Source organism: Electrona antarctica (genome assembly GCF_951216825.1).
Source record: "Electrona antarctica genome assembly, contig: scaffold_106, whole genome shotgun sequence".
NCBI classification, from domain to species: domain Eukaryota; kingdom Metazoa; phylum Chordata; class Actinopteri; order Myctophiformes; family Myctophidae; genus Electrona; species Electrona antarctica.
The window spans coordinates 18,091-37,379 of NW_027637567.1; the positions used below are offsets into that span (position 1 = coordinate 18,091).

The 19,289-nt window shown below is 42.7% G+C and overlaps 1 protein-coding gene across 1 annotated transcript in view; it reads left to right on the plus strand.

Moving 5' to 3' along the window:
* The first annotated feature begins 7,312 nt into the window (after positions 1 to 7,312).
* Positions 7,313 to 19,289, plus strand: part of LOC306918824 (uncharacterized protein) — a 59,740-nt gene continuing 47,763 nt past the window's right edge. Inside the window, exons 1-6 of the mRNA XM_079531680.1 lie at positions 7,313 to 7,374; positions 12,421 to 12,447; positions 14,121 to 14,147; positions 15,227 to 15,988; positions 16,600 to 16,770; positions 17,620 to 17,736. Of these exons, the coding sequence (XP_079387806.1) occupies positions 12,426 to 12,447; positions 14,121 to 14,147; positions 15,227 to 15,988; positions 16,600 to 16,770; positions 17,620 to 17,736 (1,099 nt within the window). The 5' untranslated portion in view covers positions 7,313 to 7,374; positions 12,421 to 12,425. The remainder of the gene's footprint in view (positions 7,375 to 12,420; positions 12,448 to 14,120; positions 14,148 to 15,226; positions 15,989 to 16,599; positions 16,771 to 17,619; positions 17,737 to 19,289) is intronic.

Consider the following 19,289-nt stretch of genomic DNA (forward strand, 5'->3'; position numbering starts at 1 on the left):
GTGGTTGTACTGGTCAGTACAACAGTATCAGACTGAGGTTGTACTGGTCAGTACAACAGTATCAGACTGTGGTTGTACTGGTCAGTACAACAGTATCAGACTGAGGTTGTACTGGTCAGTACAACAGTATCAGACTGAGGTTGTACTGGTTAGTACAACAGTATCAGACTGTGGTTGTACTGGTCAGTACAACAGTATCAGACTGTGGTTGTACTGGTCAGTACAACAGTATCAGACTGTGGTTGTACTGGTCAGTACAACAGTATCAGACTGTGGTTGTACTGGTCAGTACAACAGTATCAGACTGAGGTTGTACCGGTCAGTACAACAGTATCAGACTGAGGTTGTACCGGTCAGTACAACAGTATCAGACTGAGGTTGTACCGGTCAGTACAACAGTATCAGACTGAGGTTGTACCGGTCAGTACAACAGTATCAGACTGAGGTTGTACCGGTCAGTACAACAGTATCAGACTGAGGTTGTACCGGTCAGTACAACAGTATCAGACTGTGGTTGTACCGGTCAGTACAACAGTATCAGACTGAGGTTGTACCGGTCAGTACAACAGTATCAGACTGAGGTTGTACCGGTCAGTACAACAGTATCAGACTGTGGTTGTACCGGTCAGTACAACAGTATCAGACTGTGGTTGTACCGGTCAGTACAACAGTATCAGACTGTGGTTGTACCGGTCAGTACAACAGTATCAGACTGAGGTTGTACCGGTCAGTACAACAGTATCAGACTGTGGTTGTACCGGTCAGTACAACAGTATCAGACTGTGGTTGTACCGGTCAGTACAACAGTATCAGACTGAGGTTGTACCGGTCAGTACAACAGTATCAGACTGTGGTTGTACCGGTCAGTACAACAGTATCAGACTGTGGTTGTACCGGTCAGTAAAACAGTATCAGACTGAGGTTGTACCGGTCAGTACAACAGTATCAGACTGTGGTTGTACCGGTCAGTACAACAGTATCAGACTGTGGTTGTACCGGTCAGTACAACAGTATCAGACTGTGGTTGTACCGGTCAGTACAACAGTATCAGACTGAGGTTGTACCGGTCAGTACAACAGTATCAGACTGAGGTTGTACCGGTCAGTACAACAGTATCAGACTGAGGTTGTACCGGTCAGTACAACAGTATCAGACTGTGGTTGTACCGGTCAGTACAACAGTATCTGACTGAGGTTGTACCGGTCAGTACAACAGTATCAGACTGTGGTTGTACCGGTCAGTACAACAGTATCAGACTGTGGTTGTACCGGTCAGTACAACAGTATCAGACTGAGGTTGTACCGGTCAGTACAACAGTATCAGACTGTGGTTGTACTGGTCAGTACAACAGTATCAGACTGTGGTTGTACTGGTCAGTACAACAGTATGAGACTGTGGTTGTACTGGTCAGTACAACAGTATGAGACTGTGGTTGTACTGGTCAGTACAACAGTATCAGACTGTGGTTGTACCGGTCAGTACAACAGTATGAGACTGTGGTTGTACCGGTCAGTACAACAGTATCAGACTGTGGTTGTACCGGTCAGTACAACAGTATGAGACTGTGGTTGTACCGGTCAGTACAACAGTATGAGACTGTGGTTGTACCGGTCAGTACAACAGTATCAGACTGAGGTTGTACCGGTCAGTACAACAGTATCAGACTGTGGTTGTACCGGTCAGTACAACAGTATCAGACTGTGGTTGTACCGGTCAGTACAACAGTATGAGACTGTGGTTGTACCGGTCAGTACAACAGTATCAGACTGTGGTTGTACCGGTCAGTACAACAGTATCAGACTGAGGTTGTACTGGTCAGTACAACAGTATCAGACTGAGGTTGTACTGGTCAGTACAACAGTATCAGACTGAGGTTGTACTGGTCAGTACAACAGTATCAGACTGAGGTTGTACTGGTCAGTACAACAGTATCAGACTGAGGTTGTACTGGTCAGTACAACAGTATCAGACTGAGGTTGTACTGGTCAGTACAACAGTATCAGACTGAGGTTGTACTGGTCAGTACAACAGTATCAGACTGTGGTTGTACTGGTCAGTACAACAGTATCAGACTGAGGTTGTACTGGTCAGTACAACAGTATCAGACTGAGGTTGTACTGGTCAGTACAACAGTATCAGACTGAGGTTGTACTGGTCAGTACAACAGTATCAGACTGAGGTTGTACTGGTCAGTACAACAGTATCAGACTGAGGTTGTACTGGTCAGTACAACAGTATCAGACTGAGGTTGTACTGGTCAGTACAACAGTATCAGACTGTGGTTGTACTGGTCAGTACAACAGTATCAGACTGAGGTTGTACTGGTCAGTACAACAGTATCAGACTGAGGTTGTACTGGTCAGTACAACAGTATCAGACTGAGGTTGTACTGGTCAGTACAACAGTATCAGACTGAGGTTGTACTGGTCAGTACAACAGTATCAGACTGTGGTTGTACTGGTCAGTACAACAGTATCAGACTGTGGTTGTACTGGTCAGTACAACAGTATCAGACTGAGGTTGTACTGGTCAGTACAACAGTATCAGACTGAGGTTGTACTGGTCAGTACAACAGTATCAGACTGAGGTTGTACTGGTCAGTACAACAGTATCAGACTGAGGTTGTACTGGTCAGTACAACAGTATCAGACTGAGGTTGTACTGGTCAGTACAACAGTATCAGACTGTGGTTGTACTGGTCAGTACAACAGTATCAGACTGAGGTTGTACTGGTCAGTACAACAGTATCAGACTGAGGTTGTACTGGTCAGTACAACAGTATCAGACTGAGGTTGTACTGGTCAGTACAACAGTATCAGACTGAGGTTGTACTGGTCAGTACAACAGTATCAGACTGAGGTTGTATACAACACTCTATACAACATGCAGCTGGCCAGTGGACCTCAAAGCTCTGCTCTATACAACATGCAGCTGGCCAGTGGACCTCAAAGCTCTGCTCTATACAACATGCAGCTGGCCAGTGGACCTCAAAGCTCTGCTCTATACAACATGCAGCTGTCCAGTGGACCTCAAAGCTCTGCTCTATACAACATGCAGCTGTCCAGTGGACCTCAAAGCTCTGCTCTATACAACATGCAGCTGGCCAATGGACCTCAAAGCTCTGCTCTCTAAACAACATGCAGCTGGCCAATGGACCTCAAAGCTCTGCTCTCTAAACAACATGCAGCTGTCCAGTGGACCTCAAAGCTCTGCTCTCTATACAACATGCAGCTGTCCAGTGGACCTCAAAGCTCTGCTCTCTATACAACATGCAGCTGTCCAGTGGACCTCAAAGCTCTGCTCTCTGCAACATGCAGCTGTCCAGTGGACCTCAAAGCTCTGCTCTCTATACAACATGCAGCTGGCCAGTGGACCTCAAAGCTCTGCTCTCTATACAACATGCAGCTGTCCAGTGGACCTCAAAGCTCTGCTCTATACAACATGCAGCTGTCCAGTGGACCTCAAAGTCAAACACCAAATGCCTCAACAGGAGGTTGTTCTCCATATGACAATATGGACCAGCCTTCCCACAGAGGTTGTTAGACATATTACATCTAGTATAGTGTTCATATGCCTTCAAGTACAGAGGCTGAACCAACTCAGTATGTGACTGTAATCCCGCAAAGCTCAAGGACTTTTAATCAAAGCTCAAATACTTTTAATCAAAGCTCAAATACTTTTAATCAAAGCTCAAATACTTTTAATCAAAGCTCAAGGACTTTTAATCAAAGCTCAAATACTTTTAATCAAAGCTCAAATACTTTTAATCAAAGCTCAAATACTTTTAATCAAAGCTCAAGGACTTTTAATCAAAGCTCAAATACTTTTAATCAAAGCTCAAATACTTTTAATCAAAGCTCAAGGACTTTTAATCAAAGCTCAAGGACTTTTAATCAAAGCTCAAATACTTTTAATCAAAGCTCAAGGACTTTTAATCAAAGCTCAAGGACTTTTAATCAAAGCTCAAATACTTTTAATCAAAGCTCAAATACTTTTAATCAAAGCTCAAATACTTTTAATCAAAGCTCAAATACTTTTAATCAAAGCTCAAATACTTTTAATCAAAGCTCAAGGACTTTTAATCAAAGCTCAAATACTTTTAATCAAAGCTCATGGACTTTTAATCAAAGCTCAAATACTTTTAATCAAAGCTCAAATACTTTTAATCAAAGCTCAAATACTTTTAATCAAAGCTCAAATACTTTTAATCAAAGCTCAAATACTTTTAATCAAAGCTCAAGGACTTTTAATCAAAGCTCAAGGACTTTTAATCAAAGCTCAAATACTTTTAATCAAAGCTCAAGGACTTTTAATCAAAGCTCAAATACTTTTAATCAAAGCTCAAGGACTTTTAATCAAAGCTCAAGGACTTTTAATCAAAGCTCAAATACTTTTAATCAAAGCTCAAATACTTTTAATCAAAGCTCAAATACTTTTAATCAAAGCTCAAATACTTTTAATCAAAGCTCAAGGACTTTTAATCAAAGCTCAAATACTTTTAATCAAAGCTCAAATACTTTTAATCAAAGCTCAAATACTTTTAATCAAAGCTCAAGTACTTTTAATCAAAGCTCAAATACTTTTAATCAAAGCTCAAATACTTGTAATCAAAGCTCAAATACTTTTAATCAAAGCTCAAATACTTTTAATCAAAGCTCAAGGACTTTTAATCAAAGCTCAAATACTTGTAATCAAAGCTCAAATACTTATCGTCTGACATTCAGTTTCTATTTACCGGAGTAGCTACAGATCACTGAAAGGCTCTTTGGAATGTGTTTTTCTGAAATGTTATTTCTCAAAGCTGCACCTGCATGAGGTTAAAGACGGAGTGGCCTGCACCTGCATAAGGTTAAAGATGGAGTGAAGCCTGCACCTGCATAAGGTTAAAGATGGAGTGAAGCCTGCACCTGCATAAGGTTAAAGATGGAGTGGCCTGCACCTGCATAAGGTTAAAGATGGAGTGAAGCCTGCACCTGCATAAGGTTAAAGATGGAGTGAAGCCTGCACCTGCATAAGGTTAAAGATGGAGTGAAGCCTGCACCTGCATAAGGTTAAAGATGGAGTGAAGCCTGCACCTGCATAAGGTTAAAGATGGAGTGGCACGGTCAAAGCCTGCACCTGCATAAGGTTAAAGATGGAGTGCCACGGTTTTTTCCCACCCTAAAACATGATCATCGGGTCTTATTGTTATATAAGGAGGTATACGTTTTTCAAAAAAGTGTACAGTATTTGTTAAAATGTTGTTTTTATGTGGACACGCCCACCAGTTCATTAAGTATGCCTGGTTTGCCTGGTGGGTGGTGATGGGTGGTGATCCACCTGAACTGAAGCCGCACCCACAGCTGTAGTTGTATGATAAAGGGGGAGGGGTTAGGGGAGGGGCAGATAGTGTGGTGTCACTATATTACTGTTTATTTCATTGGCCTGTTTGACTGTCAAGGGTTCAGCCTCCAGGAAGAAATCCTAAATACAAAGTTAATACACCATTGCACATAAAAACGACTCCAGGGTGTCTAATGAAGTACTGTCACCTCATGACAAACTGGGAAAATAAAATAATTGTGGCACTCCATCTTTAAAAAAGCAGGGGCATACATGTAATGCAACACCAGTTTTTCACAGCATTATACCCTTTTTGCAAAAACAAATATGTTAATGACATTTGGAAGATTTAGAGCACTTTCCTGGAGGTCTTTGTGTGTGTAACTTGATGGTTTTAGATATTTTAGATTTTAGCAGTGAGCTAAAATATCTAAAACCACAAATTACACACGCATATAGACCCCCAGGAAAGTGTTCTAAACCTTCTAAACGTCATGAACATATTTATTTTTGCAAAAAGGGTGAAATATCCCTTTAAGTTGTTTACACAAAGTTCACCTAAATGTGCTACTACAGGGAAAACCTGCACATGCACATAATGATAGGGTTTTTACTCATAAAACAAGTTGCATCTGACCGTCTCAGATGCCATTTCTCATGTTTATTTGCGAACGCTGACGCGTTTCGGCAGAGATAAAATAAGATACGGTTTTTACTCTCTTCGCTTGCTCTTTTGTGTGCACTTTATTCTGTCAAGTTTTAGTGTACACGAGATGTAACAATAAAGTACGACCTTGGACCTGCAAAGAAACAGTAGAATGGAAAGCACAAGATGAGAACTTCAAATCACTGACCGCTTCTGCTGTGTCAATGTAGGTGTGCGTGTGTGTGCGTGTGTGTGTGTGCGCGTGTGTGCGTACAGTACAATTAAGCTGCATCCCATCACAAAATTGTGAGCTTGTAGATCTTCTATCTGGAAAGATGCATGTTTGAAAACTTAAACCGATAAAAAGGACAATTTGGACATAATGAGCACTATATTTTAGAGGTGTGTATTGGCAATTTGGCACTAGCTGCCCTCACAATCCCACTACTAGGCAGTATCAAAATAGGGTGGACGTGGTGCGTGTTAGCTAATAGTGAGTAATGTTAGAGACCTTACCAGCACACCACTCGCCTCCACATTTCCACAGACTATCCATAAGCACTCTGCCAAGGTTCTAGGGTTATTGTCCCGCACACAATGTCTTCACATAATGTAGGCCTACAGTTAATATGAAACACATCATTCAGGCACATTTCAACCACCTCTTTTGCCCAGTAGGACCACTCGAAGCCATATGTCATCAAAAAGCGACGTGCACCTACGGGTAACATATTTCTACAGGCCAAATGCTTCTGTGCTACACCTTTTTCTTTTCTTCTTCTTTCCTTGGGTCTCCCTGAGGGCTACATTTTCATGAACGTGTGTTTCTCATTAATAATAATAATAACCTCCCAATGAGTTCGGAATTTTAATGAATGTAGAATTATGTGCAGGATATAATTTACATACAACTATGAGGGACTTCATTTATTTGACTAAGTTTATTTATTTTTTAAATAGCTTATTTTAAACCAACTACACTAATGCCAGTGATCACCCTCCTCTGTGCCAACGTTGCCACCGGTGCCAAAGGTTACCTAGCCCTGCTGTAAAACATGCTGTAAGCGTAAAATGGTGTCTTATGAAACCCGTGAGGGTTTATTGGCACTTTGTGTGCTGCAGGACACAGACAAAGACAAATAATCAATCAATATTCTACATAATATATAAAAACTAAATACAAGACATTATACAAAAATATGTTGATTGTCAAAAGGCTCATGGAGAGTAACTCCCATCCAATCAAGACTGAGTGAGTGTCAGCTTGTCAATTGGCCACGCACAGGTGTTGGAGGCTATATAAGTAGAACTAGCTGCACTCATTCATACTCAGAAGATCACCACACCAGTGCTGTGTCTACCAACCTCCAGAACACTGGCTCTCTCTTCACCCTCCAAGAACAAACGTGAGTCAGAAAGCCTCTGGAAAATCAACTGTTTATTCATTGCCATAATCACCTCATCACCCATCATGGACTCACTGCACTGCCCATGTGCTTTGTAGTTTGGCTTGGATGTTTGCCACGGTTTATTTGTTTATACGATGAACAGCAGTTCGTATTTGTTTTTCCGGTAACGGTTCATTGAACATGAAATTTGGAATAATAGACCTAGTGTTTGGCCTGTCTAACTGCATCATCTTTATATATATATATATATATATATATATATATATATCTTGATGATTTCATTATATCCATTCGGCCTACATTATTAGTGATTACTTATTTATATTTATTACATGTTCTGAAGTTGGTTTATTTTTGAAGTTATTAGATTGAACTGCTATTTATGATTTGGAGATTATTATTATTGCTTATACCATCAGGGGCTAAACTACATGGCAGTGGGCCCCGGTGCAGATATCTTGTGTAGGCCACCTAACTACATAGCAGTGGGCCCCGGTGCAGATATCTTGTGTAGGCTAAACTACATGGAAGTGGGCCCCGGTGCAGATATCTTGTGTAGGCCCCCTAACTACATGTCAGTGGGCCCCGGTGCAGATATCTTGTGTAGGCCCCCTAACTACATGTCAGTGGGCCCCGGTGCAGATATCTTGTGTAGGCTAAACGACATGGCAGTGGGCCCCGGTGCAGATATCTTGTGTAGGCCCCCTAAACTACATGGCAGTGGGCCCCGGTGCAGATATCTTGTGTAGGCTAAACAACATGGCAGTGGGCCCCGGTGCAGATATCTTGTGTAGGCTAAACGACATGGCAGTGGGCCCCGGTGCAGATATCTTGTGTAGGCCCCCTAACTACATGTCAGTGGGCCCTGGTGCAGATATCTTGTGTAGGCCCCCTAACTACATGTCAGTGGGCCCCGGTGCAGATATCTTGTGTAGGCCCCCTAAACTACATGTCAGTGGACCCCGGTGCAGATATCTTGTGTAGGCCCCCTAACTACATGTCAGTGGGCCCCGGTGCAGATATCTTGTGTAGGCCCCCTAACTACATGTCAGTGGGCCCCGGTGCAGATATCTTGTGTAGGCCACCTAACTACATGGCAGTGGGCCCCGGTGCAGATTTCTTGTGTAGGCCCCCTAACTACATGGCAGTGGGCCCCGGTGCAGATATCTTGTGTAGGCCCCCTAACTACATGTCAGTGGGCCCCGGTGCAGATATCTTGTGTAGGCCCCCTAACTACATGGCAGTGGGCCCCGGTGCAGATATCTTGTGTAGGCCCCCTAACTACATGTCAGTGGGCCCCGGTGCAGATATCTTGTGTAGGCCCCCTAACTACATGTCAGTGGGCCCCGGTGCAGATATCTTGTGTAGGCCCCCTAACTACATGTCAGTGGACCCCGGTGCAGATATCTTGTGTAGGCCACCTAAAATATTATTATGGCTGGCCGTCCTACAGTATATCAGTAGGACTGCAGCCTCCTGCCTGCTGCCTGCAGGCTATCAGAAATGACTTTGGACAGATGGAAAAAACTTTAGTTAAACTTGCGGAGTGACAGATTACTTTACCTGGGTTACATCTTCTGATAGTGCTGACTGCTGACATGACATAATAATCCCATAGTGTTTCATTAGCGTGACGGTCTGACGGAACAAATATGTGACAAATATAGTCTACAGCTGAGCTTGTTGTGCTGATGACAGGCAGCGTGCCATGAACACACGTTGAAACAAGGTGGTAAAGATAAGTTGAGGACAGTGATGTCACTGTTATGCAACACGGAAGTAGTATGGACTTGAAGCTTTTTATAAACCAGTCAGTCAGTGACATCACAGACTAATCCTTGGTGTTACTCTTCCTGCGACCGATAGCCCCTGAAACCATACAGAGACACAATGACAGTTGAGTTGACTAAAGTGTGAAGGAGTCCGGTGGTGGCTGCTGCTAGCACCCATGGTGACGGGTCCATGCAGCATCTGTCAAACATAAACACATTATTATTTTTAAAACACCCCGTCGCGCGTCAGCTAACTTGCCGAGATGCCTTAATTCTTACATGCGCTGGACATGATCAGCAGTGGAAAGAGGAAGGTGACTGATCAGTCTGGATCATAAGCATTCGCTGGTCCCAAATTTGCAAAACACTAGTGCTTCTAATTGAACATACAGACTGTCAGTTTGTTGAAAGATGTAGTACCTATGCTGTGTCACAAGATGGTGCACTTTCCTAACTTTCGGGGTGGTCTCACAAACTCCAACTTAACCATTGTTAGTACAGTGAAAAGAATGCTGAGGCCTCATTCACACGTACCAAACACCAATCAAGCAATGTTTGGTCGTTTTTTTTTGTTTTTGTGGGCCACCACAATGCTTTTCCAATGGGAGTCACATGGTTTGATCAAACATTTGTGTTTGATCGCTGATTGCTGATTGCGCCCCCCTCATCAAACACAAATGTTTGGTCAAACCATGTGACTCCCATTGAAAATTAATTGGAGCAGCAATCAAATTGCAATGCAGTGGGTGCGGGTCACATGGTTATTATAGAGCAGGGGTGGGCAACTTTGACGATGGAGATTGCCACTACATTTCCACACTCACTCCCTATAGGGCCATATATTACTGTTGTAGCAAAAATAGCCGATCTACAAGCTCAAAACACGGCGCAGTTTTGAGCTTGTAGATCGGCTATTTTTGCTATATTCGAATTGAAATCTCGAATTATTTTTTTGCTATTTTTGAATTGGAATCCTGAAAATTAACATTTTTATGTAATTTCAAATGCCTTTAATTAGGCTATACTTGTGTTGAAGCAATGAGCTACTAATAGTAATAACAGCTGGTCATGTTTGCATGTTGTGGAATTGTAAACAGCTGAAACCAATATTATATCAGTATTCTGACATTAATCCGCTTGACAGAGGATGTCAAACACAGCAGTAATATATCACAATTCAAAACATTGCTCAAGCGTATTACCCTGGCTAAATATAGTTTATTGTGTGTGTGTGTGTGTGTGTGTGTGTGTGTGTGTGTGTGTGTGTGTGTGTGTGTGTGTGTGTGTGTGTGTGTGTGTGTGTGTGTGTGTGTGTGTAAAACAATACTAATATCTAACTAAAACATTCATAATCACTACAGTGACACGGGTGTGGGTTGGGTGTAGGGTTGTTATTTGTTTTTCTCTTTTTTGTCTCTGATTAATGTATTGTTAAACTGATAACTATGCTGAGTATTTATAATGCTGTGCTGTGAGTAGGATGGGCCCATGCCTTTTGATCACCTTCACGGGTCTTCATTATTTTTTTCTTTCTCTACTGATGTGCACTTGAATCTGTTCTGTGAAGATGTTCAAATAAACAAAACTAAACGTAACCTCGGGGCCACATTAAGTGAAGGTGGGGGCCGCATGTGGCCCCCGGGCCGCCAGTTGCCAACCCCTGTTATAGAGATTGCTGGACAGTGTTAGTTGAGGTCAGGAGGAGGAGATCAAGTTCTACCAGTTCTACCAAATAGTTTTGGTTTGGTAAGGTGGCTCCACATCTTGATGAGACATCTTCTATCATGATGAGACAGTCTTGCACCTTGCATAGTTGTGATGGCGGGCATGCCAATGGAGGGTGAAGGCGACGTGTTGGGAGACAATTGTCTGGGAACGATTGTTTCTTTAACGACAGACTGATATAGCAATATCTAGTTTGCTGACAGGACCCTTAGTATAACTGGTGTCTAGTAATATCAGTTTACTGCAGTTTAGGGACCTTGACGGCTATGCAATGACTAGAATCTAGTTTGAACAATTGAAAAATGGGAGTCCAAACCGTCATGTATAACTGTCCTCCACACACATGAGTGATTACACCACGATAAAGATTTAAAGGAATGCCTTACTGTGGTTCCTACAGAACCCAGGACCTTACTGTCCTTCATACAGAACCCAGGACCTAACTGTCCTTCATACAGAACCCAGGACCTTACTGTGGTTCATACAGAACCCAGGACCTTACTGTGGTTCATACAGAACCCAGGACCTTACTGTGGTTCATACAGAACCCAGGACCCTACTGTCCTTCATACAGAACCCAGGACCCTACTGTCCTTCATACAGAACCCAGGACCTTACTGTGGTTCATACAGAACCCAGGACCCTACTCTCCTTCATACAGAACCCAGGATCTTACTGTGGTTCATACAGAACCCAGGACCTTACTGTGGTTCATACAGAACCCAGGATCTTACTGTGGTCCATACAGAACCCAGGGACAGGCCTTAATTTTCAGGGCCGATGAGAGTTCTATGGCTGAGGATCTTCAAGGGGTCTGGGGCAAAGCAAAGCAAAGCAAAGTTACTATATTTACCCAGGGTAACTGGACTAAGCATCAGATACTTGTTTACAGCCAGGCCCTGCTCATAGAACATTTCATGGTAGTGGTTCAATGCCTTGCTCAAGGGCACTTCAGCGGTGGTAATTTTAACGTGCCGGTCCGGGGATACGAACCTTCCGGTATCAAGACCGCTCCGCAAACCGTTCGGCCACCGCTGCCACAAACCTCAGAGGTACTACAACGTGGTCACTAAATCTTTGAGTGATAGCATCACTTTTTTCACATTAACCGGTTGATGCTGAGTGCCAAGCAGGGACTGAGCCCCCCAATCAAACCCTTGATGCTGAATGCCAAGCAGGGACTGAGCCCCCCAATAAAACCCTTGATGCTGAATGCCAAGCCAAGCAGGGACTGAGCCCCCCAATCAAACCCTTGATGCTGAGTGCCAATCAGGGACTGACCCCCCCCAATCCAACCCTTGATGCTGAGTGCCAATCAGGGACTGACCCCCCCAATCCAACCCTTGATGCTGAGTGCCAAGCAGGGAGGCTCTGGGTCCCATTTTTACAGTCTTTGGTATGACCCGGCTGGGGATCGAACCCCAACCTCCCAGTTTCAGGGCGGACACTCTAGCCACAAGTCCACTGAGCTGGTGATTTTTTTTTAATGAATTTGTTTTTTATTAATGTCAGATGTGTTGATATTTCTTCATTTGTCTTCCTGCAGGAGTCATGGCAGAGGCCAGAGTTGACGGTAGGTGACAGTTATGGGAAAGGAGGTGTTTCACACAACAACAATACATGATTTAATTATCGCTCAGACATTCTACTTTACTCCCACTATACCTTCGACAGGCAGCCTCAGTAGACATTTATAAAGCACAGCTCAAGACCTACTTCTAAACTCTAGCTTTTAAAATCCTTGCTGTTATTCATGGCCTTATTCACTGCTATTAGTTTATTTTATGTTACCCGCACACACGCACACGCACACGCACGCACACGCTAAATGTCTTCACGAAAAATAGCTGATCTACAAGCTCACAATGTGTAACATTGCCACCTGCCACATTTTGCATACAGAATGTTAACAGAATGTCGTCTATATTATGACAAGTCTACAATAGAGATAGTGAATGCTGCTCTATATTATGACATCTACAATAGAGATAGTGAATGCTGCTCTATATTATGACAGGTCTACAATAGAGATAGTGAATGCTGCTCTATATTATGACATGTCTACAATAGAGATAGTGAATGCTGCTCTATATTATGACATGTCTACAATAGAGATAGTGAATGATGCTCTATATTATGACCTTACTGTGGTTCTTACATAACCCAGGACCTTACTGTCCTTCATACAGAACCCAGGACCTCACTGTGGTTCTTACAGAACCCAGGACCTTACTGTCCTTCATACAGAACCCAGGACCTTACTGTGGTTCATACAGAACCCAGGATCTTACTGTGGTTCATACAGAACCCAGGACCTTACTGTGGTTCATACAGAACCCAGGACCTTACTGTGGTTCATACAGAACCCAGGACCTTGCTGTGGTTCATACAGAACCCAGGACCTTGCTGTGGTTCATACAGAACCCAGGACCTTACTGTGGTCCATGCAGAACCCAGGGACAGGCCTTCATTTTCAGGGCCGATGAGAGTTCTATGGCTGAGGATCTTCAAGGGGTCTGGGGCAAAGCAAAGCAAAGCAAAGTTACTATATTTACCCAGGGTAACTGGACTAAGCATCAGATACTTGTTTACAGCCAGGCCCTGCTCATAGAACATTTCATGGTAGTGGTTCAATGCCTTGCTCAAGGGCACTTCAGCGGTGGTAATTTTAACGTGCCGGTCCGGGGATACGAACTGGCGACCTTCCGGTATCAAGACCGCTCCGCAAACCGTTCGGCCACCGCTGCCACAAACCTCAGAGGTACTACAAGGTGGTCACTAAATCTTTGAGTGATAGCATCACTTTTTTCACATTAACCGGTTGATGCCAAGCAGGGACTGAGCCCCCCAATCAAACCCTTGATGCTGAATGCCAAGCCAAGCAGGGACTGAGCCCCCCCAATCAAACCCTTGATGCTGAATGCCAAGCCAAGCAGGGACTGACCCCCCAATCAAACCCTTGATGCTGAGTGCCAATCAGGGACTGACCCCCCCCCCCAATCCAACCCTTGATGCTGAGTGCCAATCAGGGACTGACCCCCCCCCCCAATCCAACCCTTGATGCTGAGTGCCAAGCAGGGAGGCTCTGAGTCCCATTTTTACAGTCTTTGGTATGACCCGGCCAGGGATCGAACCCCAACCTCCCAGTTTCAGGGCGGACACTCTAGCCACCAGTCCACTGAGCTGGTGATTTTTTTTTTTATTAATGTCAGATGTGTTGATATTTCTTCATTTGTCTTCCTGCAGGAGTCATGGCAGAGGCCAGAGTTGACGGTAGGTGACAGTTATGGGAAAGGAGGTGTTTCACACAACAACAATACATGATTTAATTATCGCTCAGACATTCTACTTTACTCCCACTATACCTTCGACAGGCAGCCTCAGTAGACATTTATAAAGCACAGCTCAAGACCTACTTCTAAACTCTAGCTTTTAAAATCCTTGCTGTTATTCATGGCCTTATTCACTGCTATTAGTTTATTTTATGTTACCCGCACACACGCACACGCACACGCACGCACACGCTAAATGTCTTCACGAAAAATAGCTGATCTACAAGCTCACAATGTGTAACATTGCCACCTGTCACACTTTGCATACAGAATGTTAACAGAATGTCGTCTATATTATGACAGGTCTACAATAGAGATAGTGAATGCTGCTCTATATTATGACATCTACAATAGAGATAGTGAATGCTGCTCTATATTATGACAGGTCTACAATAGAGATAGTGAATGCTGCTCTATATTATGACATGTCTACAATAGAGATAGTGAATGCTGCTCTATATTATGACATGTCTACAATAGAGATAGTGAATGCTGCTCTATATTATGGCATGTCTACAATAGAGATAGTGAATGCTGCTCTATATTATGACATGTCTACACTAGAGATAGTGAATGCTGCTCTATGACAGGTCTACAATAGAGATAGTGAATGCTGCTCTATATTATGACAGGTCTACACTAGAGATAGTGAATGCTGCTCTATGACAGGTCTACAATAGAGATAGTGAATGCTGCTCTATATCATGACAGGTCTACAATAGAGATAGTATAAGTGAACTATATGCACTGTTGTACCATGAATATTGGAAATAGCCGAGCTACAAGCTTTCAATGTGGCACACACTTGTAGATCTGCTATTTTTGCTAAGTTTTGTTTTGTTTATTTAAATATTGGATGTATTTTATTTTAATTGTTTTAAATAATTACAATAGTGATGCCAGGGCATAATGGTTAAACTGTAACAGGATCAACACAATGAATGTACCTGTAAATTAATTCACACAGCTGTTATTGATGTTATCGTCTGTCTGTCTGTCTGTCTGTCCGTCCTTCATCAGCTCTCATAACAAATGAGGATGAAATTCGGATTGGTATATCAGGATTGAGTAGAGCTGGAATCACTGCCCCTGGAAACGCCATCCTGGGTTACGGAGCATTTAAAGCCACATCGACCAGCGGTGAGAAGATCACAGGTGTAGTTGACGGCAGAAAGGTTTCTGTTATTGACTTCCCAGGATGGTTTGACGCGTTTGACTCAATGCAGCGCGAAGATGAAACTGGTCAAAAGCTCTTAGAAGAAGAGAATGAGCGGTGTGACCGTTTAGCTGCTCCTGGTGCTCATGTGGTCCTGCGTGTGATCCAAATGGGAAAATACACGCCTGAGGAGAAGAGACTTGTTGAACTGATGGAGACAGGTCTTGGCTTGCCCTTCAGTCACTGTCCAAACATCATGATTATTTTCACTCATGGTGGCGATCTTGATCTTCAACACTGTTCAGTTGAAGACTGTTGGAAAGCTTTTCCAAAACTACAACAAGCCATCAGTAAATACGGTGGTGATGTTTGCTGTCATGTCTTCAACACTGAGGATCCCTCTCAGGTCACTGAGCTGATGGAGAAAATCAGCCAGCTGGTGATGAAGAACGGTGGAGGTTACCTCACCAAAGAGATGCAGCAAAAACACCTAGAGATGAATAGAGAAAACAAAGCACTGCAAGAAGAGCTGGACAGAATATGGATGGAACTGGAAACATCTGAGGATCTGGAACAAACATGTCAGACACTGAGAAAGCGATTTGATGAAGAAGCAAGGAAACAAGGTGAGAGAAGGAAACAAGGTGAGAGGGGCAAGGAAACAAGGTGACGCAAGGAAACGAGGTGAGAGAAGGACACAAGGTGAGAGGCAAGGAAACAAGGTGAGAGAAGGAAACAAGGTGAGAGAAGGAACTCATCCCTCATTAACCCTTTATATACTTTGTTGTACAACTATAGCAGACACTGTGATTAACTAAGTAATTCAACTGTTGTTATTATGCATGTAAACAGTCAGTTAGTTTTAACATACTTCCCAACTGTGTGTGTGTGTGTGTGTGTGTGTGTGTGTGTGTGTGTGTGTGTGTGTGTGTGTGTGGAGAGGATAGGATCAGTTTACTAAGAGGTTAATTTATAAAAGACAATAAATAAAGAGATTAAAACTGAAACAGGAAGATGGTCTGAGGATGATGAAGAAGCAGGTGATGTCATCAGTGTAATCACACATGACTGTACAGGAAAACATTTCTATTCCCTTCCAGACTACAATATTACAGTAAACACAATTAAGTGAAAGACATATCGAGAAAATGTATTAATTGAGGATTTCAAAATGTCAGTGGTTCATCTATTCTAAACTGACTACACAGTATGTTTTATATGTTGTGTTCTATAAAAGAGATGCTAGCGGCTATGAAACAACAATTTGGAGGGGAAATGCAGAGACTGAACTCCAAAGTAGAGCAGCTCACAGTTCGACTGGGGGACAAAGAGAGGCGAGACGTGGAGTTGGAGAAGAAACGAGAGAGAAGAGAGATGCAACTGGAGAAGACCATCCACACACTACAAGGTAGACACTAGATTAGAACACCATCCACACACTACAAGGTAGACACTAGATTAGAACACCATCTACCCACTACAAGGTAGACACTAGATTAGAACACCATCTACCCACTACAAGGTAGACACTAGAACACCATCTACACTACAAGGTAGACACTAGAACACCATCCACACTACGAGGTAGACACTAGAACACCATCCGCACTACAAGGTAGACACTATCACACCATCTATACACACTACAAGGTAGACACTATAACACCATCTACACTAGAACACCATCTACACACACTACAAGGTAGACACTATAACACCATCCACACTACAAGGTAGACACTAGAACACCATCCGCACTACAAGGTAGACACTAGAACACCATCTACACACTGCAAGGTAGACACTAGTGATGTGCAGGTCAGGTGTTTTTCTTAACCCGCCACAGAGCCCAACCCGTCCCACGAAACATGTGAATCAACAATCCTTCCCTCCACAAAAACAAAAAGTAGCCTATACTGATCGTCGTTTCAACATTCATTAGCCCTTCGCTAAGTCCCGCCCCAACTCGTCCTTGTCCAATAGGCACGTCAGCAGCCTATTTCCTGAAAAGTAACAGTTTTGGACATGCAAGGTTTCCACCCGACAGAGACTAAACTATGTTTCATCTACTGTATGTGTTCTGTAAAAGAGTCACAACAGGTTGTTCTCCAAGATGTTTCATCTACTGTATGTGTTCTGTAAAAGAGTCACAACAGGTTGTTCTCCAAGATGTTTCATCTACTGTATGTGTTCTGTAAAAGAGTCACAACAGGTTGTTCACCAAGATGTTTCATCTACTGTATGTGTTCTGTAAAAGAGTCACAACAGGTTGTTCACCAAGAGATTAAACAGCTAAAGGGAGAACTGGAGAAGATCACAGATCAGCTGAAGGACAAAGAGAGTCAACTGGAGAAGATCAACCAGGAACTAGAAGGTAGATCACACACGCATGCATGCACACACACACACACACACACACACACACACACACACACACACACACCCCCAGTTTCACCAATTTGTGAATTCTGGCCTTGTCAACGAGCGTGATATCGTTTCAGGCCTTCATTTGAGCTCTGAAACATTATATAAAACAACTGTTATTGTTGCGCATGTACGACTGATAGAGAAATATACCCTTCAAGGTGCAGAGGACAAGCTGAAGTCTGAGGGTGGAGTTCGTCAACAGAGTCTCAGCGGCCAACCTGGATTCTCTGCTGGACCAACTTCTGCATGAGGGCGTCATCAACGACGGCGAAATGGAGTCCGTCAAAGACGTGAAGCCCAGGGCAGAAAAAGCACGGGCGATTATTGACATTGTGCGGAAGAAGGGAGACGAAGCCAGCTAAAAAATGAACAGGATCCTGAAGAAGGACCAAAACTTCCGTGAACTGCTGTCCAAATAAGGACACGAGGTTGAACATTTGTTTTCACCAATGCAATTCAAATGAGCTTTATTGATGATGATAACAAACATCTACATTGCCAAAGCAAGTGTCAAAATATAATAAAAACAATGTATGCTAATCAATGCATATGATTGCAAACTATAACACATGGATATGTATCAATTGTCACATGTAGATTGAGTATTGTATTTACTAATTTAAAGATGAAAAAAGAAAAGAGAGGTTTAAATACTTTTCTATTCAATATCTCTACAAATTGGTCTATCAATACATGTGTGTATTCTCTGTGTTCATGTCACGGTTGGGGTTTGTCCAAATTGTGTTCAAACTTCAGATACAATGTCGCTCCTTTTCACCTCTAATGGGGGGCGTTTCCCCGGTTGAACAAATATCGCGTGGAAGGAACACGTTTTTCCAACCCGTTCCTTTCCCCTCCAGGCGCCCCGGCTGACCAGGGGGAGGCAGTATAGAGACCAGGATTACTGCATTTTTCTTTGTGAGGGTACCGAGTGGTAAATGTCTGGCTTTCTTTCGGACAGGCCATCCGAAACGTTCGCACGTTGGATGGAGCTCGTATTGATCACATTCCATTTGTACTTTAATTAATCTCAAATTAATGAATGATGTACATTATAATAATTCATATGATGATGATGTTGATTCTGTCAAATCAAGTCTTATAGTGCATTGTGGGTTAAATATGGATTTTGTTTTTAATTATTTCTGAAATTAATTTGAAAAATGTTTGACTTTTGTTTTACTTCTGATTATTATCATTATTAGACTATTATAATTGTATTTTGTATCTTAAAAATAATAGTCCACGACCCAAAAAAGGGTCATTGTTTGGGAACCCATATGAGGAGAAAATGCTAATTGGTGAATATAAATAATAAGTTAAATATCCTACTGTATCATTCTGTGTTGTATAAAACAATAAACACCAGGCCTATCCTAACACATGAGTATTCATTGTTTTATGACATTAAATTATGATGTATTTATATTGTTTTATTATTTACAAAGCTCACATTGTGCAGCTGAACCGTGTCAGTGTACATATGGTGTAAGTGTACAT